Source organism: Acomys minous (genome assembly GCF_964271855.1).
Source record: "Acomys minous genome assembly, chromosome: 4".
NCBI lineage: Eukaryota > Metazoa > Chordata > Mammalia > Rodentia > Muridae > Acomys > Acomys minous.
The window spans coordinates 72,552,904-72,577,048 of NC_140486.1; the positions used below are offsets into that span (position 1 = coordinate 72,552,904).

The 24,145-nt window shown below is 40.4% G+C and overlaps 1 protein-coding gene across 1 annotated transcript in view; it reads right to left on the bottom strand.

Annotated features, from left to right (window-relative positions):
• MIB1 (MIB E3 ubiquitin protein ligase 1) overlaps window positions 1-24,145 on the bottom strand; it is a 106,364-nt gene that overhangs the window by 41,194 nt on the left and 41,025 nt on the right. The window contains exons 7-12 of the mRNA XM_084778061.1: window positions 21,684-21,867; window positions 15,723-15,867; window positions 13,637-13,770; window positions 11,274-11,381; window positions 4,969-5,166; window positions 2,213-2,364 (exon numbers count right to left, since the gene is read on the bottom strand). Coding sequence (XP_084634187.1) covers window positions 2,213-2,364; window positions 4,969-5,166; window positions 11,274-11,381; window positions 13,637-13,770; window positions 15,723-15,867; window positions 21,684-21,867 — 921 coding nt within the window. The remainder of the gene's footprint in view (window positions 1-2,212; window positions 2,365-4,968; window positions 5,167-11,273; window positions 11,382-13,636; window positions 13,771-15,722; window positions 15,868-21,683; window positions 21,868-24,145) is intronic.

Consider the following 24,145-nt stretch of genomic DNA (forward strand, 5'->3'; position numbering starts at 1 on the left):
GGAAGGAATAAAGGAGTCAGCTAGCTTTAACCAAAGCCATTTTGTTATACAATGAACACATTTTCTTTCTTTTTAAAATATTCCTCTGCATATGCACATGGGGTCTTTGTGTACTGTGATCACACAGAGGTCAGAGGACAACCTGCAGAAGCCAGGTCTCTCCTTCTATCATGGGTCCTGGGGAACTGACCTCGTCATCAGGCAGCAAGCACCTTTACCCACTGAGCCGTCTCCCCGGGCCCTTTGCTTTCTTTTCTGATTGTCATCTAATACAAATTATCTGGTTGAAGAAGTCACTATTAATGTATCTGCTGAAGAATTCTCAAGAATTCACAGGAATTGAAGGAACAGAAGAAAAGTGTCCCTCCTCGGTGTGTTTAGATCAGACTACACTATGCTCACATCTAATGAGAACAATTCAAAATACTTAGACACCCGTTTTCCAAAGGATTCACGCTTCTAGTCTATCTGAAACCTCATAATGTAACATTATACCCTAACTTCCCTCATAACCTCTCTGACCAGTTAATCTGAAGTGGTTGTTACATCTGAACACCCAGTTTTCCTACAGACATGATTCACTCTGTCATTAATCATACGCTATCTTTTGAGATCTGGCAGTATCTTTATGGTTAAGACTGTCTGCTATATCCAGACACGTGGAGGACGTGCACATGAACGTGAACATACATATCCCAAGGGAAGGAAACACACATAGTCAGCAGATACCACTAAGCAAGCCACAAATGTGAATGACACAGCACACAGAACACAACTCTAGGGAGGAGGAGGCAGCTGCAGGTGGGAAGAAGGGGAAGGTGGCTAAGATAACATTGTTATGAAAGAAACTGTTTGAGAGCCTGGAGGAAGAGAGCAGAGAGCCTCCTTTAGAAAGGAAAGTAGTGTAACAATGTAGCTGAAGGGCAAGGCAGGCAGAAATACTTAATTAGTGGGAGATAAAGTGGGAGTGAAGGGCTCCAGTCACTCAGCCTAGCTTGGTCATGTTCACATGCCTGTAATCCTAGCACTGAGGAGACTGGGGCAGGAAGGTGACAGTTCCAAGGCCCACTTGAGCTACCCAATGAAAGTGTCTTGAAAAAGAAAAAGAAATGGGCTTGAATACAACTCAAGGCATATAAATTCTTGCATACTTCATCTATAAAAGAGGCTGTAACACTCAACCAAAAACTGTGCAAAGGGCCAGGTCGACAGCCTGATGGCACAGGGCTCCCCCAGAAGCTGCAGGGCCTACATACAACCACCTGCAGTGCAAGCAAAACATCACACTAAGACTTTAAAACTCGGGCTTTGAAAATGGTTAAAAGAATGGGTCTAATGCACTTAGCAGAGGTGAGGTAAGTGGTGCCATCACTGCCACCGCCTGTCTGAAGGGCAGAAACACAGTCATTCCTGTTTCCTTCACAGCACAAAAGAATGAAGAGTTCAAATACTTGTAATCTGAAAAAAAATTCAATGTGTAATGGACAATACGGTCCTTCAATCCTCCGCAAACATCGGTCCCAATAATTCTGTGACCACTCTCAAGTGGTCATCCAAAATGCTTTAAAAATGTCAAAAACAAACAAAAGAAATATGTTTTAAAATACATAACATGTAAAAATTTTTCAAAGAAGTAAAAAGAAAAAGAACACATTAAGAAATTCCAAAGAATAAAAATTCATGATAGATAGATAAAATTACCAAACATCAAAGTGAACATTTTTCTTATTCAAAATATTAAAGGGTTTTACTCAAATATAAAGAAACAGAGGTAAACTGTTCCAAAAAAAGGTAAGTTTATGAAAACCTCACCATTTGCATTTGTTTCTAAAGACACCCTCTCTCAATTTTAACCACCAATCCCTTTTTATCTGGTAGACAACCCACTAAGAAAACATAATTAGGGTCTTGATGTTACACATCCAAATAGCCCAGTATTGATAACGATCACACTTAACATCGTGCAAGTGGATAATGTGAGATTAGAAGACACCTTGAGAACGATGCTGAAGAAGCAAAAAACTCATAATGAATTTATTAAAACTTTAGCTATTTTATATCTACATTCAATAGGCATCTAACCATTTTATAATACTTATATTAGAGTAATCTGTACCTAATAGGTAAGGCATGTTTCCTACAGAGCTTTAACACCTGTGGTGCTGAAATTAGCTGAGCTATGCTCACCACCTCCAACAGGAGGACATCTTACCTGGGATTCCCTCTCAGTGCAGCATGGTGCAGGGCATTGAACCCGTTATTGTTCGTGATGGTCACATCTGCTCCAGCCTCCAGAAGAACTGCCAGGATGTCGTCCCGCTTCTTACTTATGGCATCGTGGAGAGGGGTGTCACCTTCAGAGTCCTTTTTTGTTTGTTTAATTTAAAGAGACCTCATTAGTTCCCCTCCAGTGATCACCACAAAGATCTTCAAAGAACTACTAAACAAAGAAGCAGGCTAAGGAGCAAACATGCACCAGTCAGCAATCACCCTCAGGGCCTTTGTTGGTTTCTTTTCCAATGGAGGTGGTGGTTGTTTTTTGAGACAGATTCTCACACTGCAGCCTGAGCTAACCTTTAACTCTGTAACCTTTACTCTATAGAGTTGAGGCTAGCTTTGAACTCCGGTCCTCCTGCCTCTACTTTCCAAGTGCTGGGATTATAGGCATGTATTAAAACACCCAACACCACGCTCTATTAAATATCAAACACAGGCAAAAAAAAAGTCAGGGCTGGAGATGGGCTCAATTGGTAGAGCACCTGCCCAGCATCTGGGAGGGGAAGGCACAGAGATCAGAAGTTCAAGGCCACTATCATCTACAATGTGAGCTCAAAGCCAGCCTGGGCTACAGGAGACGCTGCCTCAAATATTGATACAAACAACGTTCAGCAGCAGTTAAACAATGAGTTTAAGGTCAGTGGTTTTCAGCCTTGATTACACAAGTACCAATAATGTCTCAGTTCCCTATATAAATATAATATGCAGCCACAGGTGAGAATCAAGGACCGGAATGTTTTCAAAGGGCAGGAGTAGTTACTTAGTTCAAAGTAGAAAAAAATCTAATCAAAACTCTACTTTCTAAACTACTTTTTAAAAACTTGTATCTGTGTGTACATGAACAGTGTGTGGTACAAGTATGTGCACCATGCATACACACATGGAGGCATTTTCCTCTACTCTGCTCCACTTAGTCCTTTAAGACACATCTCTGAGCCAGGCAGAGTGGTGCATGCCTTTAATCCCAGCACTCGGGAGGTAGAGGCAGGTGGACTGCTGTGAGTTCAAGGCCAGCTTGTCTACAAAGCAAGTCCAAGGCTAAGAGAGAGAGACCCTGTCTCGAAAAAATAAAAAAGACAGGTCTCTGATTAAATCAGAAGTTAGCTGTTTCTGCTAGGCTGGCTAGCCGGTGAGCTTGTAACCCACGGTCTCCGTCACCCTGGTGCTGGGGTTTCAGGCATGTGTAGACAGGCCCAGCTCCCGTCCTCTTCCTTTCATTAGTGCTCTTACTCAGTGAGCCATCGTTCCATCTCTCTTTTTTGGAGATATTTACCATTCATCAATTTACTTAGCAATAATTTCTAATTTGGTATCAATCATCTGAAAAATGATTTTTTTAGAGTATATATATAATTTGTAGTTTTACAAAATCATATATATTAGCATACCCTCTATTATATACCACAGTTGTCAGATAAAAATTGCCATCTGTTTTTATAAATTAAATTTTACTAGAATATAGCCATATCCATTCACCTATACATGAGCTATGATTACCTCATTCTATAATGGCAGAGTTGTATGATCTTGAAACAAAACACATGAAAACCTACTGTATCATCTGATCTTTAAAAAAGATGTCTTCCAATTACAGGCACCCACCTACATAAGATATCTCTAACCCACGTTTAATCCAGCCCCCTGGCTCCTACTTGGTGGCACTAAGAATGTACAGCCTCTCACCTGAGGTGGACTAACACGCCCAGAATACACGTCCATGGGTCCCTGGTCTGTCCTGCTTTCTCTCCCCACAACAGGTATTCCAGAGCACAAGTCTCAACCATGCCTTGACTACCGTGACCCCAATTCACATAACTCTGCCTCCCATTTCAGACAGAAAGGCTACTAGATCTAAATTCCTTCTCTAACAGATCAACATGCTCAGCTGTTCCTCCACTCTCTAAGCCTGCCACATACCTGTAAAGCTACATCCTAGCTCAGAAAATCACTTCCTAGTAACAGTGTGCTGAGTAGCACCTGCTACTCTCTTCTGGGTTGCTACTCTAGTGTCCAGCTACTTCCAAAGATGGAGGAATTTACCTGTGCTGAGAATCATCCATGCCAGAAGCTATTTAAGATCATGATTATACCTATTGTCTTCTAATTATTATTATTAATTATTGAGTTTTCAATTTAAATAAAGTAATTTTACATATTCAAATAATGTTTCAAGGACCACAGTATTTCAAGTATTTGGTAAAGATGATCAAAATAGGAAAAGGCTAGAAAGAAATGCAAACACTGGCATGATTATGTGCTGTTTTATTTTGCCATAAAGTATTCATTCCAAATTTTAACCTTATATGTATGCAAGAAAAAAAAACCCACCTGTGAAAATAAGCACATCATGGACACAGACCATGTTTCTCTTACATATGTGGTTTAAGTTCATCTAGTTCTTAAAAGTAGTTTTTTAAAAAATCATTTTGAGGGAGATTTTTTTTTCTTCAAAAAAATCAGGCCCCTTTCTTTCCTACTCTAAATCAACACAATGTATTTTCCAAAACAAACTTGAGCCAAAAACCTAGAAATTAAGCTACAATGGAACTATTTAGGTAGTTGTGAAGTCAGTTACTTTGTATCGCTTGTGTCTTGGCTATCCTTCCCAGTCACAGATTTGCCAAAAAACCTGGTGGTCACTTCCACAGTGTCCTGCCAACACCTGCTCAAAACACTCCTTTCAAGTCTTACCTGGAGACTAGGATGACAACCAAAGTCCAACAGAGTCTTCACAACCTGAAGATGACCTTTATTGACAGCGATATGAAGAGGTGTCTGCCTACGCTTATTTCGAGCATTCAGGTCAGCACTGCCTCGGTGCAGGACTTCTATGACAGCACCCTCATCTCCAAAGGCTGCATGGTGAACGGCCCGATCTCCATCTTTATCCTGAAGATCAGCATGGAAGGGCAATCAGTGAAGAGTTAAGAAAGAAAATCTAAAGCTATAAAAGACCATGAACCAAAGTAACTCAGAAAAGTTGTGGAAAAATATAAACAGTGCAACCAGTAAAATAGCTCTAAATTGACATGAACAACAACAAATGCTGAAACTAGATGGGTTACATCACACCATATTAAACTAAGCCAGTATTAAGAGTACTTCACTAAAACTGTAGGGCTAGGGATCAAAGCAAGAGTCTCACCCAGATGAGACATCCAGCTCGTAACAATCCATCTTTTAGACAGAAGCTCACTATGTAGCCTCCGCTGGCCTTGAGCCCTCCTGCCTCAGTTTCCCAAGTACTGACATGTCCAGCATAGACAACTAAACCAACTCAAGTCTTTTAAGTTACATGAAAACTGCACCAACATTAGTTGAGTGCTGAGAGATGGATGCAAAACAATATGGTCTTAGTTACCTTTATATAGGAATTTGACATTTGTTAGTCAGAGTAAATTCTTAGTGCTGAACATACCCATGTCTGTGTTATTAGAAACATAAAAATCTTCCTGATTAATGCTTTTTTAAATTGTAAAAATAGGCCAAGCAGTGGTGGAACACACCTTTAATCCCAGCACTCAGAAAGCAGAGGCAAGAGGATCTCTGTGAGTTCCAGGCCATCTTGGTTTACAGAGCAGGTTCCAGGACAGCCAAAGTTACACAGAGAAATTGTGTCTCAAAAACCAAAAAACAAACAAAATACAAAATGCAAAATTCTAAAACTCTTTCAGAGGAATTAAACTATGCTTGCCATATGGTCTATAATAGTCGTATTTCTAAAGATTAACTTTTTTTTTTTTACATAAAAGTAAGAAACTACTCTGTAAAGGGAAAAATGTTTGTATTGCACCCTAAGGGTAATATATATTACATATCACATAATTAGTCTTATTACCTGTGCAGAGGTACATATACATAGAGAATGCTACTATAATGCTATAGTCATCATGAGAATACTACACTCCCAATGTCAACACCAGTACACTTGAATGTACTGCCTATTCAAATTTTCCTCAACAGTGACCCCAATCTCTGCTGGTATCTAGCTGACTCCCTAGGTTTTACAAAAGGGTTTGAAGACTAATTTGGTGCCCAGGATCACTTAAACTACTTTTAAAGGATCACACAAGTAAATACTGTTGTAATTAAATACATCTAAAACAAATGAATAGATACAAAACAGACACTGAATTCAAGATAGGTTTGCTTTTTGTTTTTTAATATTTATCTGTTATTTTTCAAACAGGTATCAAGGGTACTATTTAGGTATGAATTTGGTTCAATAAAATTTCTTGAAAAGGTCAGAAATTTCTACCTTGTGGCTATTTCCAGCTTAATCAAATTAGAAGTCTTTGTTACCTATTAACTCTGAGAATGAAGGGCTGGCAAGCAACCACAGAGAAGGCTCAATTCTCATGCTTCTGAACAGCACTGCATTCAAATACCCCAGAAAAACAAGTGTATGTACATGCATACATATATATCCTGGGGGGACGAACTGATTTTTCTAACCTTTAATCTGGATTTTTTTTTTCTATATAAGTTTTAAAACACGTGTGTGTGTGTGTGTGAGAGAGAGAGAGAGAGAGAGAGAGAGAGAGAAGAGGGGTAGAAGAGACAGGCAGACACACTGACACATACACACAGAGAGGGACAGAGAGAGAGGGAAGGGAGGGAGGGGGAGGAGAGAGGGAGAGGGACAGAGAGAAGGAGGGAGGGAGGGAGGGGGAGGGGAAGAGAGAGAAAGAGAGAGAGAGAGAGAGAGAGAGAGAGAGAGAGAGTGTGAATATGAGTGTGTAAGTGTGTTAGTTTGTGGATATGTGCCAGAGGCATTTTTCAACCCCTGAGCTAGAGTTACAGACTTGTGAGACACCCAAAATGGGTGCTAGAAAGTGATCCGAGGTCCTGGACAACAGTTGTACATGCACTCAACCAAAGCCACCTCTCTACCCCATCTATAATTTTTAAGACTATCACTTACCTTTCCTTTAAAATGGAACACTGGTCTACAAACACCAACACAATAAATTTAGGAATTATTTATGTATATGAATGTATTATACTTTATGGCTATTAGAAAACTATTAACTGAAACCAGGCACCTACAATCCCAGCAGTAAGGAGGCTAAGGCAGGAGAACCAAATTTCAAGGCCAGCCTGGACTAGAGTTCCAGGACAGCCCAGACTATACAGTGAGACTCACATAATCAGAAAGGCAGGTAGGCAGGCAGGGAGGAATGAGAATAATAAGAGAAAGAGAAAAGGAAAACTAAACAAGCACAAAGCCACTAACTGAAGCGTGCTGTGTAGGTCCTCACCACAGTTTGTTTATGTAAAAAAAAAAAAACACTAAAAAAATTTTAAGTCCTGATACATGACATTAATGTAAAATTCATTCTTTTAAAAAAAAAACCTGAAGATTATAGAACACATATACATATAATAGGACACTACAATTTAGTCTGGTTTCAAAGTTTCTCTTCTAAATTAGAAAATGAGTTTACCATAGCTTAATTCTAAGTTTTACTGCTTTCTTTTGAATCACTCCAAATAACCCCTCAGCAGAGGCTGTCTCTGTGCTGCTGCACATGGCAACTACACCTAACACTACCCCTCCTCTCCTGCCCTCTCTCTCCTTTCAATCCCAGCCCACATGGTCAGCAAAATCAGACCTACATGCATCTGCTTCCTGAATACATGCATGTGTTCATCAGAATCCACAGCTACTATTCTTAAAATGATTTTCCCATCTAGTCTCTCTTCTCCAACAGGCCTGACTCACTGGCACAGCTCACCTTGAGTCCATTTCACTCTATGCCAACGACAGGCCTCTGCACCGCAGTGCTGCTGCCTCGCTGTGTGGCACAGACTGGCCCTGATGCCCTTCTGTTTGATTTCTGCCTTCATCTCACTGTGGCTGAGTGACACTGTGCTATTTATCTTTTCACTCTACTGAGTATTTGTGACTGCTGCAGTTTGGCAGTACAAAATACTATGATTATCTTGAAGAATATAAATGTCTAATTAGCTAAGGGTTAAAAAACAAAAAACAAACAAACAAAACCCAAAAAAACTAAACTCTGGAGGTATCTACAAAGCCCCTCCCCGCTCCTCTCTAAACAATTCTAACAAAGACTGAAAAAAAAAAAAAGACAAGAACAGCACTTGGGAGGCAGAGGCAGGAGGATCACTGTGAGTTCGAGGCCAGCCTGGTCTACAAAGAAAGTCCAGGACACAGAGAAAGCTTGTCTCAAAACAAACAAACAAAAAAGACAAGACTCCACTTAGTATTTTGACAAAAGACAGATAAAGAAAGCACAAATGAGGCTTTAAGTGTGAAAATATAACCTAATGAGCAGGAGTGGTTTCCCAATCACGTCCCTTCAAGACAGCTAGTGTTGTTTCTCTCTACTTTGACTGTTACAGTCTGATTAAGGCTTTCATCTGACCCTTCCTTGTCAGAGATCCCAGGAAACTGTACTGCCACACAAACGTCACTTTCACACTACATCTACAAGGTATGTAAGTCTGCAGTAACAGGAGGCACATGGATGGAACCCTGAGTGGGGGGCACAGCACAAGTCCCCAGGCGCTCACTGTTCTAGCTAACGGACTGTTTCCAAAAGGAAGAGCTACTTACAAACATCTCACCTGCAGACCCAGCTCCAGCCTTACATGCTTATAGCATTAACTGCCCATTATTTTATATTTGAGTTCAATTAAGCAGGAATAAAACTTACTGATGAAAGTTGGTCAATGTCATGACAAACTCCTCAGCTATATTCCTGAGAGCTTCTTCTGAGGACAAGAGCTCTAGATACACAAATACAGATAGTTCCAAGTTGTCGGTTTAGTGATTAAGCCTAGACATACGCTTTTTCTGTTTTTAAATAAGCAAAAAGGGAACAGCAGTTTCAGCCTCTTATTTCATTAGCTTTCTGACTGCAGAAAAGCACTGGTTAGTGCCTCTAACTAACATAGATTCTGGTGTTACTAAATTTAAAAAGATATTCAGCTCGGTTTCACACTGTTTCCAACTATGTAGTTTCTTCTCCAACCAAAATAACAAAATAAAACTACCCTCCATTTACAAAATGCTAAAATTAACAATTCTTTTTTTTTTTTCAGAACAAAAATAACTTTCATGTATATATAGGTATGTATATATGTGTATGCATGTATATGTGTGTGTGTCTGTATGTTACATGTGTACCAATATATATTTTGGTTTTGTGATACAAAGTCTTGCTTGCTATGCACCCTTGGAAGTCCCTCAGACTCACAGCAATTCTCCTGTCTCAGTCTCCCAGTGATGAAATTACAAATATGTGTCACCATTCCTGACAAAATAACTTTTTCCTTTTCTCCCCCTTTTGGATTTTTTGAGACAGGGTTTCTCTTTGTAGTCCTGGATGTCCTGGAACTTGCTTTGTAGACCAGGCTGGCCTCCAACTGACAGAGATCACCTGCCTCTGACTCCCAAATGGATTATAGGCATGCACCACCACTGCCTGAATACAAAATAGCTTTTTAACACACATCTGGATTCCTAAATTCAGTCAGGAAAAATTCAACTTATATACTACTGCAAATGAAAAGTCAAATTATATATCCCATTCATAATGAAACATCACAGTAAAAATAACTGTTATGTGATTGGCATCTCCTTTAATTTTAATTTGAAGTTTAGGCAACACCTGTATTCACATGGACACATACACACCACACCCACACACAAATTTTACATAGAAATAAAATCATTTTTAAAAATTCAAGCACTCGCCCAGCATGGTAGCACATGCCTTTAATCCCAGCACTCAGGAGCCAGAGGCAGATGGATCTCTGTGAGTTCACGGATAGCCTGGTCTACAAGAGAAACCCTGTCTCAAAATCAAGACTGCAACCAAGGAGGACACCTGGCATCAACTTCAAGTCTTCTACACACACACACACACCTCTACTAGCAAATGTATACTGACAGACATATAAACACAAACATATGTATTCCCTCTCTTCCTGCAAAAAAGAAAAAAAGATTAAAAATTCAAATTCACTGAAGCACTCTCCATGGGCAAAGAAAATTCCAACATCAAAAATGAACTCCTTAGTGGTGAAAAACCACACGGTCTTTAGGTGTCCAATAGAACAAAGTAGAACAACTGAGAAAAAAAGAAGTCACATAAGATCAGGAAGACAAAAACTATACCAAAAAGAAAGAGAGATACTATAGAAAATCCTCCCACAGGAGAATTTGAAGGGCAAAACTACTACATATCCTGCCAAGTCTAAACTAGAATAAACACCATCCTATATCCTTTTCCCCCCATAGTGTTACAGTTAACAAAACAAGCTAACATGGCTCAAATACGAAACAGCCGAAACTCCAATGACAGTATTTATTGCCCTTTTATAATACAAAGTTAAGCATATGTATATGTGCAGGGATAAAAATGTACTGTAAATGCTTCAAAAATAACAATAAACAGGTCAAGCAAAATGACAGTTAAATTGTAAGAAAAAGAGACCTCTACGTGTTAGATAAGAAAAACCTTGAGCCCACGGGTACACACCCCTGAGTACATGTCCAGCAAGACGGGCAGGTGCAGCCAGCAGGGCTCCCAGCAGCATTGCTGCTCTAAAAGGAAGCGATGGCCAACGTACTGGGAGTCACTGAAACAGAGCAGAAGAGTGGGAGGGAGAAGAAGAGAGAACAAAGCTTTCAACTATTTGTTCTCAAATTTTCATTTGAATTTGGACAACATCAAGTGAAGATTAAATTTCAAGAATGAAATTCTGGGGGCTGGAGAGATGGCTCAGAGGTTAAGTGCACTGTCTGTTCTTCCAGAGGTCCTGAGTTCAATTCCCAGCAACCACATGGTGGCTCACAACCCCCTATAAAGAGATCTGGTGCCCTCTTCTGACCTGTAGCCATACATGCAACCAGAACACTATAAATAATAAATAAATAATTTTTTAAAAAAGAACGAAATTATGTCTTCTATAGAATTATTTCTAGAAAGTTCACTTAAGTGTTCTCAGGGTTAGTCACACACCTCGGCTTCCACATCTACATTTTGCTTCAGCAGTAACTTCAAAATATCGACATGTCCGTTCTGACTAGCCGCCTGCATCGCTGTGTGGCCAGCGCACTGTCCGTTTACCTAAAACAGAAAGAAAGAATTAACAAATGTCACAAGTCAGAAATAGCCAATAAATATGATTTATTAGTATGTTGTGTAGTATATGATTCTTTGAGAACAATCTGACATTATAAACATCACAACACAGACATAGAAATTATTTAAAGAAATAAAAGAGAGTGTGAGTCTGTACACACATGCATGTGGAGGCCATGGTCTAGATCAGTGTTCCTTTCTCAATTGCTCTCCGTATCTTACCTTTTTGTTTTTGTTTTTTGTTTTGTTTTGTTTTTTCTGGTTTTTTGAGACAGGGTCTCTCTGTGTAGCCCTGGCTGTCCTGGAATCCCTTTGAGGACCAGGCTGGCCTTGAACTCACAGCGATCCGCCTGCCTCTGCCTCCCGAGCGCTCATATGATAGCTTGAGTACATTAAGTGCAAGTAGAACTTAAGCTACAACAGATAGTGTGAGGAGAACACATCACACTTAAGTTACACCAGACAGTGTGTGAGAACACATCACACTTCAGCTACACCAGATAGTGTGAGGAGAACACATCACACTTAAGCTACACCAGACAGTGTGTGAGAACACATCACACTTAAGCTACACTAGATAGTGTGAGGAGAACACATCACACTTAAGCTACACCAGATAATGTGAGGAGAACACATCACACTTAAGCTACACCAGATAGTGTGAGGAGAACACATCACACTTAAGCTACACCAGATAGTGTGAGGAGAACACATCACACTTAAGCTACACCAGACAGTGTGAGGAGAAAACATCACACTTAAGCTACACCAGATAGTGTGAGGAGAACACATCACACTTAAGCTACACCAGATAGTGTGAGGAGAACACATCACACTTAAGCTACACCAGATAGTGTGAGGAGAAAACATCACACTTAAGCTACACCAGATAGTGTGAGGAGAACACATCACACTTAAGCTACACTAGATAGTGTGAGGAGAACACATCACACTTAAGCTACACTAGATAGTGCGGGGAGAACACATCATAGGGCTTGACTTGTCTGCACTACTCAGAGAGCATGCAACAACCTGGAGCACTTTAGTCAGTTAAGTCTTTGAAAATAGCAGCAGCTATGGATACAGCACACACAATATAAATGTATAGTGTAAGCTCCCTGATACGCATTTTCTGTATGAACTCAAGTGATCATGCTTAAGAAGTTTAGATAGAAGTAAAACAAAAATTTTGCTTTTAATTTTTATTATAAATGGCATTGTGAAAACTAACTTTAAGGAAGATTCTGTCTGAAAAACTCAAAGGAAGGAGAAGGAAAGGAATGTTAAATACAGAGGGGAAATGGAGGGAAAGACAGAAAGATGGAGGGACAGCCCTAAAGAATCTACCAAAAACCTGCCTGAATGAATAAATAGCAACAATAGTGAGATATGAGCAGTTTCTATACTGGCAAAGCTCAACAGCAAGCCATGTGAAGGAGAAAACTTTTCAATCCCACTTACAACCGGTACCCCAAAAGTAGCAAAGAATAAATTTGACCAAAGAGGTCAAAGATTTCTACAATAAAATTCTAAACTGCTGAGGAAAGAAACTGAAGAGGACACATAAATATAGTAAAATGGTCAATGTAAGCTCAATTCTTGACAGAACAACAACAACAAAAAAGCCAACTATGCTAGGCGTGGTGGCGCACGCCTTTAATCCCAGCACTCAGGAGGCAGAGGCAGTTGGATCGCCGTGAGTTCGAGGCCAACCTGGTCTACAAAGCAGGTCTAGGACAGCCAAAGCAACACAGAGAAAGCCTGTCTCGAAAAACCAAAAATAAATAAATAAACATAAAAAAGTCAACTAGGATAGAGAGAGAAAGAGAGAGGGAGAGACAGGCAGACAGACAGACACACACACAGAGCCATCATGAGCAGGAAGAACAGAGCGGAGAACTCTGTAACTCTGTTGGTACTCTGCCTTCAGGATATACTCAGAACTATGGTAATTAAAACGTTGACACAAAAGCAGACACAAGAACAACCAACTCCCGCATCCATAAGCAGCTGATGTTTTGGCACTGGAAGCCGAGGATACATACCGGAAACACGACTGTTTCTGGACTTTCCAATATCCAGTACTAAAAATACTGTGTATCTACATGAAGAATAAAAATAGGTTCATGCTTCTTACCAACCGCAAGAGCCAATTCTAAAGGGCTTGAAGACCTCAGCCTGTATTAATCATTAAACTACTATTTTTGCATATGCCTCAAAGTTGCTTTTGAAATGCTCACATCTACATCTGGCCTTTTCAGCAAATCTTCCACTTTAGCCACATCCCCATTGGCAGCAGCCTTAACCAGCTCTTCATTGAGGTCACCGGATTCTTGGGTTTCAAATAATTTCTTCAGAAGCTGTGAGAGTCTTTCTGCAAAGGACAAAACAAGCTGCTAACAGAGGAACAGATGTTCTCCATGTTCCTAAATGCTTTTCCTATTTTGTTACTTCTGACATTAATGTTACCCATGCAAGTAATAGCATTAATTCAAGGGCTCCGTAAATTCAACTCCATAAATATTCCAAGTGCCTTCGAATCATGTATTTCAAGTACAGAAAAAATAGAGTTACAGACTAAAATAATTTCAGATTTAATGTCATACTTACAATACCATAAACATAATAATATGGTGATCCTACAACAATAAAAATACCTCTTAGGTCTTAATTCTACAGTACACATCATAGAACATTTCAGACTGTAGAAAACTCAACAAAGCAACAATTATAATTCTGATATAATGTACCCTTTACAGTATCTCTGTAAAATGGGAATACATTTTAGGAGAAAATCAATTTTCAGCTGAAAATGAACATTTAAATGATACCAGCATGCTTTGTTAAGTGCCACTTGACTGTTTTTCCTAAATAGTATAAGATATCAAGTCCTAGTCTTTAATTATTTTTTGGTTTTGTTTTGTTTTTCGAGACAGGGTTTCTCTTTGTAGTCCTGGCTGTCTTGGACTCGATTTGTAGACCAGGTTGGCCCTGAACTCACAGAGATTTACCTGCCTCTGCCTACCTGAGTACTGGGATTATAGGGTGCGGCCCCACACCCAGCTTCTAGTCTTTAATTCTTTGAGACTTACTCAAAAACAGAGCAATCACAAAGTGGGTTAAGAGAAAAATTACAAGGTATGCAAAGCCCAATTATTTCAGAGTAGATACTAATTGCTCTTCACTTTTAGTTTATATGCAGCCACACAAGCTTGATGCACCTAGCCTCAATATAGAAATCAGCACTGCTTGCCTTAAGTTATCAGTACACTAGCAATTTGCAACAGGAACTCAGAAGGGAGAAAGTAGAAAGCAGTACAAAATTCAATCTTAAATATTTCTTTCCTTTTGAATACAGGGTCTCAAGCTGCCCAGGCTAGTCTCAAACTCAAGATTCCCTTGCCTCTCCTTATCAAATATGACCAAGACTTATACCAGCATGTCTATTAACCCAATGGGCTTTTGAGAAGTTTTATGTTATGTTCCATTTACTATTATGGTTCTGTCTCCCTTACTAGAAGGCAAGCGTGCACATACAGTAACTTAGGAAATGATGCAGAATAAACCAGGCTGCACACCAAGCTGGGAGACATGAAGGAACAACAAGAGGAACAAGTTTAGCCACGCATTCATCAAATTCACACTTTACCACATTTTCTGATGGTAATATGACTGATATATAAAAATACACAGGAAGAAAAATATCTGCTAGCAATAATGTTGGAAATAAGAAGTAAGCTGAGAAAGAGAAAATACAAGTTCTGATTAGAGATAAGAATTGAACTTCAAGTCTATCACAGAAATTTGATGTCCAAGCACAAATCCATGGACTTCTCCAGGGAGTGCCTCGGCCAGAATAAAGGCTGCTCAGCACACTAAAAGAGGAGAGGGGACAGAGGGTGGTCAGGACACAAGCCTTTAATTCCAGCACACAGGAGGCAGAAACAAGTGGATCTGTGAGTTCCAGGCCAGACTGGTCTACACAGCAAGTTCCTGGATAGCCAGGACTACAGAGACACCCTGTTTCAAAAAACCAAAAATGATGATGAGGAGGAGGAGGAGGAGGAGAAGGATAAATAAAAAGGTTACAAAGTATTCAATACTCAAGTGAACCTTTGTCATCTGGAAAAAAGGCAAGTACATATAAGATCACCTGTGCATGAGAATCACTTTTGGTGTCAGGGTTTTTCTGTATAGCCCTGACTAGCCTGATATTAAGCGGGCTTTGAATGCGGAGATCTCCCTGAGCGCTGGGATTAAAGCTTGTGGCACTGTGCCCAGCCTGAGAACTGGGCATTATTTTTAAGGAAAGAAAACAAAACCTACCACCAGATGCATTGCTAATGGCTGACCCTGCAGACGCCACCTTGGAAACTGCTGCAGGGTTATATGTCCAAGATGTTCCACAAACTTCCACCTTTAAATCACTGTCTGAATAAATCTGTTGTACTCGGCCAACTTTACCTAAAGTCTTTAAAAAAAAAAAAAAGTATTATTAAATGTCATCATCACCTTCTGCATTCTCAAGTATTGATTTTACTTACTAATTTAAAAATTTTAAGAGATAACCATATTCAAACAGATTATTAGTCACAAACTTAATTGTATCTTTTAAAATATCGGAATGGGGGCTGGAGAGATGGCTTAGTCATTAAGAGCACCTGCTCTTGCAGGGGAGCTGGGTTCTGTTCCCAGCATGCATACAGCAGCTCACAACCAACCCTAAATCCAGTTCCAAAGGAGCAGCAGACATGTAGTGCACATACACACATGCAGGCAAAACACTCAAAATATTAATTATTCTGAAATAAAATATAAAGTAACTATTTCAAAAGAAGGGTGTAGAAGTAGCATGCACACTAAATGGAGTAAGAAGGGGAGCCCTGCAGACACCAGGAGCAGCTTGTTTGTTTTGTTTGTTTTTCGAGACAGGGTTTCTCTGTGTAGCCCTGGCTGCCCTGGACTCATTTGTAGACCATGCTGGTCTCGAACTCACAGGGATCATCCTGCCTCTATCCTCCAAGTGCTGGAATTAAAGGCATGCGCCACCATGCCCGGCTCAAAAGCACTCTCTTAAGCATCACATAATCACTGCTTGACCTGAAGATTGGTGAGAACACAAAAGCTTCCTACTTCCCAACAGAGATCAGAGGAGCCTGTACACTGTTGGCTTGTTTGACTTTTCCAACTTCTTGAAAGGAATCTCACCATTTCTAGATGACAGCCTGGTGTTTTTGCCCATTCCTTTTCTTCCTCATAGAGATATAGATAGATATGTACATATAAACATTTAATAAATACTACATAAAACTGTTTTCATTTCTTTTTCTTTCCCTCTTTGATGTTTTATTATGGGACGCTTCAAACAAAAGTCTTAGCAGTATACTGAGTTTTCATGTAGTCTCCAACAGCTAAAACTAATTATCAGCTCCTGCCGGTCTTCGTGTACTCCCCCTCCCATTCTCCACTCCACGATTACATCAGGGTCTACACAGGAAACAGACTCTTTGAACAGATCTATACTACTAATATCTACACACTCAGCACTGTCAATAACTCTGCATCGCAAAGCATAAAATATTAGTATTCAAACTCCCAACTGTCAAATAACTTTTTAGTGTGTTTACAATGAAGATCCAAAGTTCGGGAGCTGGAGAGACAACAGCTTAGCAGCCGAGAGCACACACTGCCCTTGCAGAGTAGCTAATTTTGGTTCCAAGCACCCACTTTGGTGGATTCACAATCACTTGGAACTCTAGCCTTCTTCTGGACTCTGGAAGCACATGTGCTCACATGCACAGATCCATAGACAGACAGACAGACGTGTAAAAATAAACCTTGAGGGCTGGAGAGATGGTTCAGCAGTTAAGAGCATTTGCTCTTGCAGAGGACCAGGTTCAATTCCCAGTACCTACATGGCAGCTCACAACCGTCCATCAATTCCAGTTCCAGACCTGATGCCTTCTTCCAACCCGTGTGGGTATTAGGCACATAGATGATGCACATACACAAGTGGAGGCAAAACACTTATAGACAGAAAATAATCTTAAAAAACAAAGTCTCTATGTGGTTTTGCCATTATAAGTAGTATGAAGAAATACGGCTATTTGACTCACAATCTGAATTTTGTTAATTGGTGTACCTGAACAGGCTTGTCTGTCCTCTGTATGTGGTCAGTGAGAACTCTTCAAGTTGGCTGTTCTTTGAGCACAACTCTACAACTTGTTGATAGCTTCTTTACTTTGTGGTATAAGGTCCATCCTCACCTAATTCTCCTCTTTACTAAGGGAAAGTTTGAAGTCATAAGCTACACCAAGTTGGTCACCGCTACTACCGTCTCACTGCTTAATGGCTTCTCCGTGGACAAAAGTCAGAAATAAGGTTTTATTTTTTCATGTTTTTATTTTTGATGACTTTTTAAAAGCTATTTTCTTATTTTAAATGTATGCATGCATGTCTGAGTGTATGTATGTGTACCACATGTATTCATTCAGGTGCCCACAGAGGCCAGTAGAGGGCATCAGATCTCCTGGAGCTGAGGTTACAGACTACAACAAAGCCAGCTGTGAGCACTCTACCAACTGACAGTAAATCTCCAGTCACCATTAGGTTTCTTGTTTTTTTTTTTATATAAAGTTTATACTGTCCTAACAGCTATATTTAACTAATATCTTTATATAACTACAAATTAAAACATACATTTCATTACTCCTTCTTTTTAAAAAAGACTCATACTTGAATGTCTATAGTATGAACAATACTGAAGTCAGTCATTCATGTATTCTTACACACCCTTCCCTGACCCCTCCCAACATCGTCACATACACACTTTCTGTTTGTTTCAGACAGAGTTGCTCTGTGTAGCCTTGCCTGTTCTGGAACCACTTTGTAAGCCAGGTTGGCCTCGAACTCAGAGATCTGCCTGCCTGCCTCAGCTGAGATTACACGCCCAGCTACACAGACTTTTAAATTTTCTTTCTTTTCTTTTATTCTTCTCTCTCTCTCTCTCTCTCTCTCTCTCTCTCTCTCTTTTTGTTTTTGTTTTTGTTTTTTTTTTTTCGACCCAGGGTTTCTCTGTGTAGCCCTGGGGGCTGTCCTAGACTCGCTTTGTAGACCAGACTGTCCTCGAACTCACAGCGATCCACCTGCCTCTGCCTCCTGAGTGCTGGGATTAAAGGCGTCCACCAGCACACCTGGCAGACACTTTTTTTAAAAAGTAGACTGAAGTCTGGTGATGGTAGCGCACACCTTTAATCCCAATAGTCAGGAGGCAGAGGCAGGCAGATCTCTGTGAGCTCAAGGCCAGCCTGGTCTACAGAGCGAGTTCCAGGACAGCCAAGGCTACATAAACAAAGCTTGTTTTGAAAAATAAAAAATAAAAATAAATAAGTAAGTAAATAAATAAATAAATGCAGACTAGACATAATATCTCTTAGTGACTGTGAATAGTGGGGTGTGGCACTCCAGCACAAGAGGAAGCCAGTTTTCCAGAAGACAAGAACTGGGAATGCATTTGATCTCACGGGCATTTGGACTGAGCCACACCATGTTCTCTGGTATAAAACAGTGAACTATCTTTCTGTAAAACAAAATATTCCTCTTCTCTTTATGACCAATCATTTGACCTTTTGTCTCAGAGGTCTGAAGAATGTTTCCTATCCTTGAAGACTCAATTACTCTGTCAGAGTAGGTTTCCCCAAGTATGTCACATGTCCTCCCTTTGAAGTTCACTCTCAAATCTGTTTTCAATTTCATGGACATTTAGCTGGAATTACAGTGTTAGCTTAGTGGAGGACAGTTGGCTAGCATTCACAAGATCTTAGTTACACCGAAAGCAATTCTATTCGTTTCAACGCTTTTCTTTTGCTGGGATTACATATGCATACATCCCATACATGTCATTAATATGGAATATATCTTATCCTTTTCATATTTAAATTTTTCATGCTTTTGACCCTTCTATTGCTCCTAAGACATTATCCATGATATCTATTGTGTGTTTCCTCCAACTTAATCATTACTTTTTAAAAAGCTTATTGGAACATGTTCATGTAGTATGAATGTGTCAGTATGTGGTATATAAGTTCTTGAAGAGAGGGTGTGTCTGTGTGTGTGTGTGTGTGTGTGTGTGTACTCTCCACTTCATTTTTAATACATTTTAATTTATTGTGTGTGTAAGACCACAAGTGTCTATGTATACACAAAAATCTATGTGTGCACCCATGCATGATCTATTATATATTATAGTCTCTCCTCTTACCATGTGGGTCCTGAAGATGAAACTTAATCATCAGCCTTGCTGGCAGGTGCCCTTAGCAGCTGAGCCACCTCTCCGTAGCCTCCACCTTATCTTCTGAGAGATGATTGGGGGTCTGGCTCTGGCTCTGGCTAACTTGGGAAGCCAGGCACTTACCCACTAGCTAGAATGGCAGGCAAGCAAGATCCACTGATTTACCTCTCTGTTATGGTTTCCTTGGGCTTTAGATAAAGGAAATCAGTCCTTCATGCTTGCTTGGTAGGCACTTTACAACTGAGCCGTCTCCTCAGCCAATCATGTTTTCTTCTTTTGAATTCTTTCTTAAGTTCTAAACTTTGTTCCTGTTACTTCAATCTTCTGTATCTTGGCATGTTCTTGATTTATTTTAGCTTATTTTGAATCGCTTCACTTATCTTTTGTCATATTTCCGTGCATATCTTTCTTTGTCTGTAGTGCTGTTTTTAATCCTGCCCTCAGTAATGACTACATATAGAGTACCACCTTCTATCTGTATACCTGCCACGCCTTTGCCAACACTGTCTCAATTTCACTCAGTTTCATGTCTATCTTTAGCATTTTTTTCCCTTAACAGACTACATTGGAGGGGAGCTTAGGGTGGCCTCAGCTGACGTTAGCGTGAGCCTATTATGTTCAGTCAACTGAAGTCTGTAGAGCACTCTAAGATTCAGCTTTAGAGTACTAAGCTCCACGGCAGCCAAGGAGAATCTGATAGTTACTACAGCAAACAGGTCCTGCTCTCAGGTCTACCAGATGCCCTATCAATTCATTCAGCTGCCAAAAACTCTGATGTGGGCTGGGTAGCTACCAGCTACTCATTCATATTTTAAGGTAATGTACAAGAGACCGCATTTTCCTTGTTTTACTTACAACTGCATTCTTAAGTCTAAGCGGTGTCTGCTATGTTCTACAATAGCTATTGAGGGAGTGCAGCTACAAGGATGGGATACTAACAGAACAGACAACAGTGAGGACAGGGTGGGGAGAGTTAAGGCAGGAGCTTGAGGGCGGAGAGGGAGAACCGGTAGCATTGGCCTAAGAAAGGAGGCTGAACGACACAGGGCAGGGCGATGGGATTCTACGAGGGCGGAGAGGAAGCCGAGAATGGGAAGTAGAGGCACAGCCAAGGGCCAAGTAGACTGAACAGGAGGGCACAACAAGGTGAATGGGGATGGGACACAGAACCAGGAAAAAATGGAAGCAAGGCAATACAAGAGGAGACAGAAGAAAAGCTAAAGCTGGTGTAAGAAAAGATAAATGAAATCCAAAATAGACTTATTATCATTGAACCATTGATAAAATATGTACTGAGTGAAAAAGTAAACCTTAAGCTGTACTCACTGAGAGCAAAAGTCCCCTTAGAAGACATGCGCTTGAACTGCCCCACATGCCCTACATATTATGCTCCCAACAGCAGGAAAGTTGTGGTGCTGTCACACTACTGAGACTGAAGAGCATGCTGCCCTCTCATTTGGGAACTGAATACCAGGAAAATCTCTGCCTCCTAATACTACATTCACATCCACCATAAACAGTGTTATCAGAAATATTAGCCTCTTCTGGATCTTCCTAGGCTACTCCAACTGCTGTGAGTACACCTTGCTGCCTAGTACAGCTAGGAAGGAATGGAGGGAGGGCGGGAGGGATGGAGGGAAGGATGGATGGAGGGATGGACGGAGGAGTGGATGGAGGGAGGGAAGGAGGGATAACGCAATCCTTTGCAATTACATTCTGAGTGGTCTTTCTTTCTTTCTTTCTTTTTTCTTCTTCTTTTTTGGTTTTTTGAGATAGGGTTTCTCTGCGTAGCCTTGGCTATCCTGGACTGGGCCTCGAACTCACCGCAATCTAACTGCCTCTGCCTCCTGAGTGCTGGGATTAAAGGCATGCACTACCACACCCAGTGGTTTTTCTTTTTTATGTTGCTTTCAATTCCAATTGTTTCTAAAATAATTTTACTTTAATTCTATTAACATAGTATACTATTTCTTCCCAACTATTTTACAAATACTCACTGGAAGCATCGCTTCAGCCCATTCACCATGTCCTCTTTGCAGAAGTTTAATTCTTTCCAGATCATAACAAACTTGCACAAGATCGCCCACTTGGAACTGCGAAGTGCCTCCCTCAGCACCCTGCGCAGCATCCCCACTTCGGACAATGTTTGCCTTAGTGAGGACAGCAGGGTTGAAGGTCCACCTACAAAAGCAGAGCCAAGCTCAGAACAAATGAGTTTATTCAATCTTTAAACACTGCAGAGAGAAAAACCTTGCACCACTTCAAAATAATAAAGCAATCGCCCGCCATTACATTTTGAGTGATTTTTATTTCTTTTGTTATGGACCTTCCAATGTTTATCAATGCACACGATACATAGAGAACATCCCTGTAATGTACATCATAGTGCACACAGAGTTGGCTTCTTCAGAGCTGCTTAAGAAAGCTTCCTGATGACAACAAGTACTTACTTACCACTCTGTCCTGGCCAAACTACCTACCAAGTACATCTATCCCCTAGATCAGGGTCTTCAAACTTTTGGGGGACACATATCAGATGTCCTATATTTCTGATATTTACATTATGATTCATAACAGTAGCAAAATCACAGTTATAAAGTAGCAATAATTTTATGTCTGGGGGTCACCACAGCATGAGGAACTGAATTAAGGGAGCACAATATTAGGAAGGTTAAAACCACTTCCCTATAGCACTGCCATCTCACAGATAAATGACTATCTAGTTTTAATTTGTCATGCATAAATGGTTTCCATAATTATAATCCCTGTATTAAAATTAACCAAGTCTGGGTCTCAACTTCCCAGGACCACAGAGAAATCAAAGTTCTTTTGTTTTTGTTTTTGTCTTCTTTTTTTTTTTTTTTTTTTGACAGAATCTCATATAGCCCAGGCTAGCCTCAAATATACTATAACAATCTCACTTTTCTGTCCTACTGCCTCTGCACTGCACGTGGATCACAGGCATGTGCCATATCCCACATCTGTGCAGGGAAGGGACGGAACCCAAGGCTTGCCATACCAACAAAACACTCTATCAATTGAGCTATAATCTCCACCCAAAATTATGGCTTCTGTATTTTATATTAACATTTCTCTGTGCTGCTATCATCTTCCTGTCATTTTCCTGACTACTCGGTGTCTCATAAACAAATGTATCACAACATACACAACACACTCCTCTCAACTACACACTTAACTCCAGCACGGGTGCGTAAATGTGCACACGTGTGTGCGCGCGCGCACACACACACGCACGGACATACAATTCCTTGTCAAACCAATTCATAATTATTTGCATCTCATACACTCTCCAGAACCCAATATGGAATAAGAGAATCTGAAAAATCAGACTACATTTAAAAAAAAAAAAAGAAAATCAACAACAAGCCTATTCCCAGATTCCTAGAATCACGCAAGTTGGGAATGGTTAAATGGCTCAATGGTTAAGCCAGTGTTTCTCAACCCGTGGGTGGAGACCCTCTAGGAATGCATATCAGATATCCTGCACATCACTAAAATTTCATTAGGATTCATAACAATAGCAAAATTATAGCTATGAAGTAGAACAAAGTAATGTTAGGCTTGGAGGTCACCACACCTGTATTAAACCATATTAAAGGCTGCGTCATTAGGAAGTCTGAGAAGCCTGGGTTACGCACACTCACTGCTTTTGCACGTGGTTTGGTCCCCAGCATCTGCATGGAGGCTCAAACCCACCTTTAAGTGCATCCCCGAGGACCCAGAGCCCTCCTCTGGCCCCACCCGCTCCTGCACACAGGCGGTGCACATAAATTCATGCAGGCACACATACACTGAATAATGTATATTACAAGCATAAAGTAAATTATTTTCTTAACACAATCCCAGAGGGAAAGGGTCTCTAAAAATCATATTTAGGGACCAGTAAGATGGCAGAGCAAGTAAAGGCATTTGCCACCAGGCCTGTCAACCTGAGCTTAAAGCCCAGGACCCCTTATGATAGAAAGAAAGCTGACTCCTACAAGTTGTCCTCTGAATTCATGCACACCCACATATATTTTTTTTAATAATAATACACAAAATTCTATTTTCTTTCTTGTCAACCAGTGTCCTTTACCTCCAAAACTACACTGTAAAACTGCCAGACTTACAGAAGCACCTGAACACAGCAGTGCAGGTTTGATTCTCTCTCCCTACACACAGAGCTTCCCACTCTCTTATGTTTGTCCTTTCAAGTATTTTCCTGACCTAACTTATGCGTTCTAAAGCACTTCTTTATCTATGATATGACTGTGTGTACCCTGACTATCTGGATATACAGCTCGTGGCTGTGGTACATGTTTCCAATTCCAGCATGGGGCAAGGTGTCGAAGGCAAGAGGATTATTTAGTTTGTGAACAGCCAAGGGTACAGAGTGAGTTACATGTGAGCCTCATGTCCCAAAAACATAATTACCAAACATACATGTGTACATGCACAC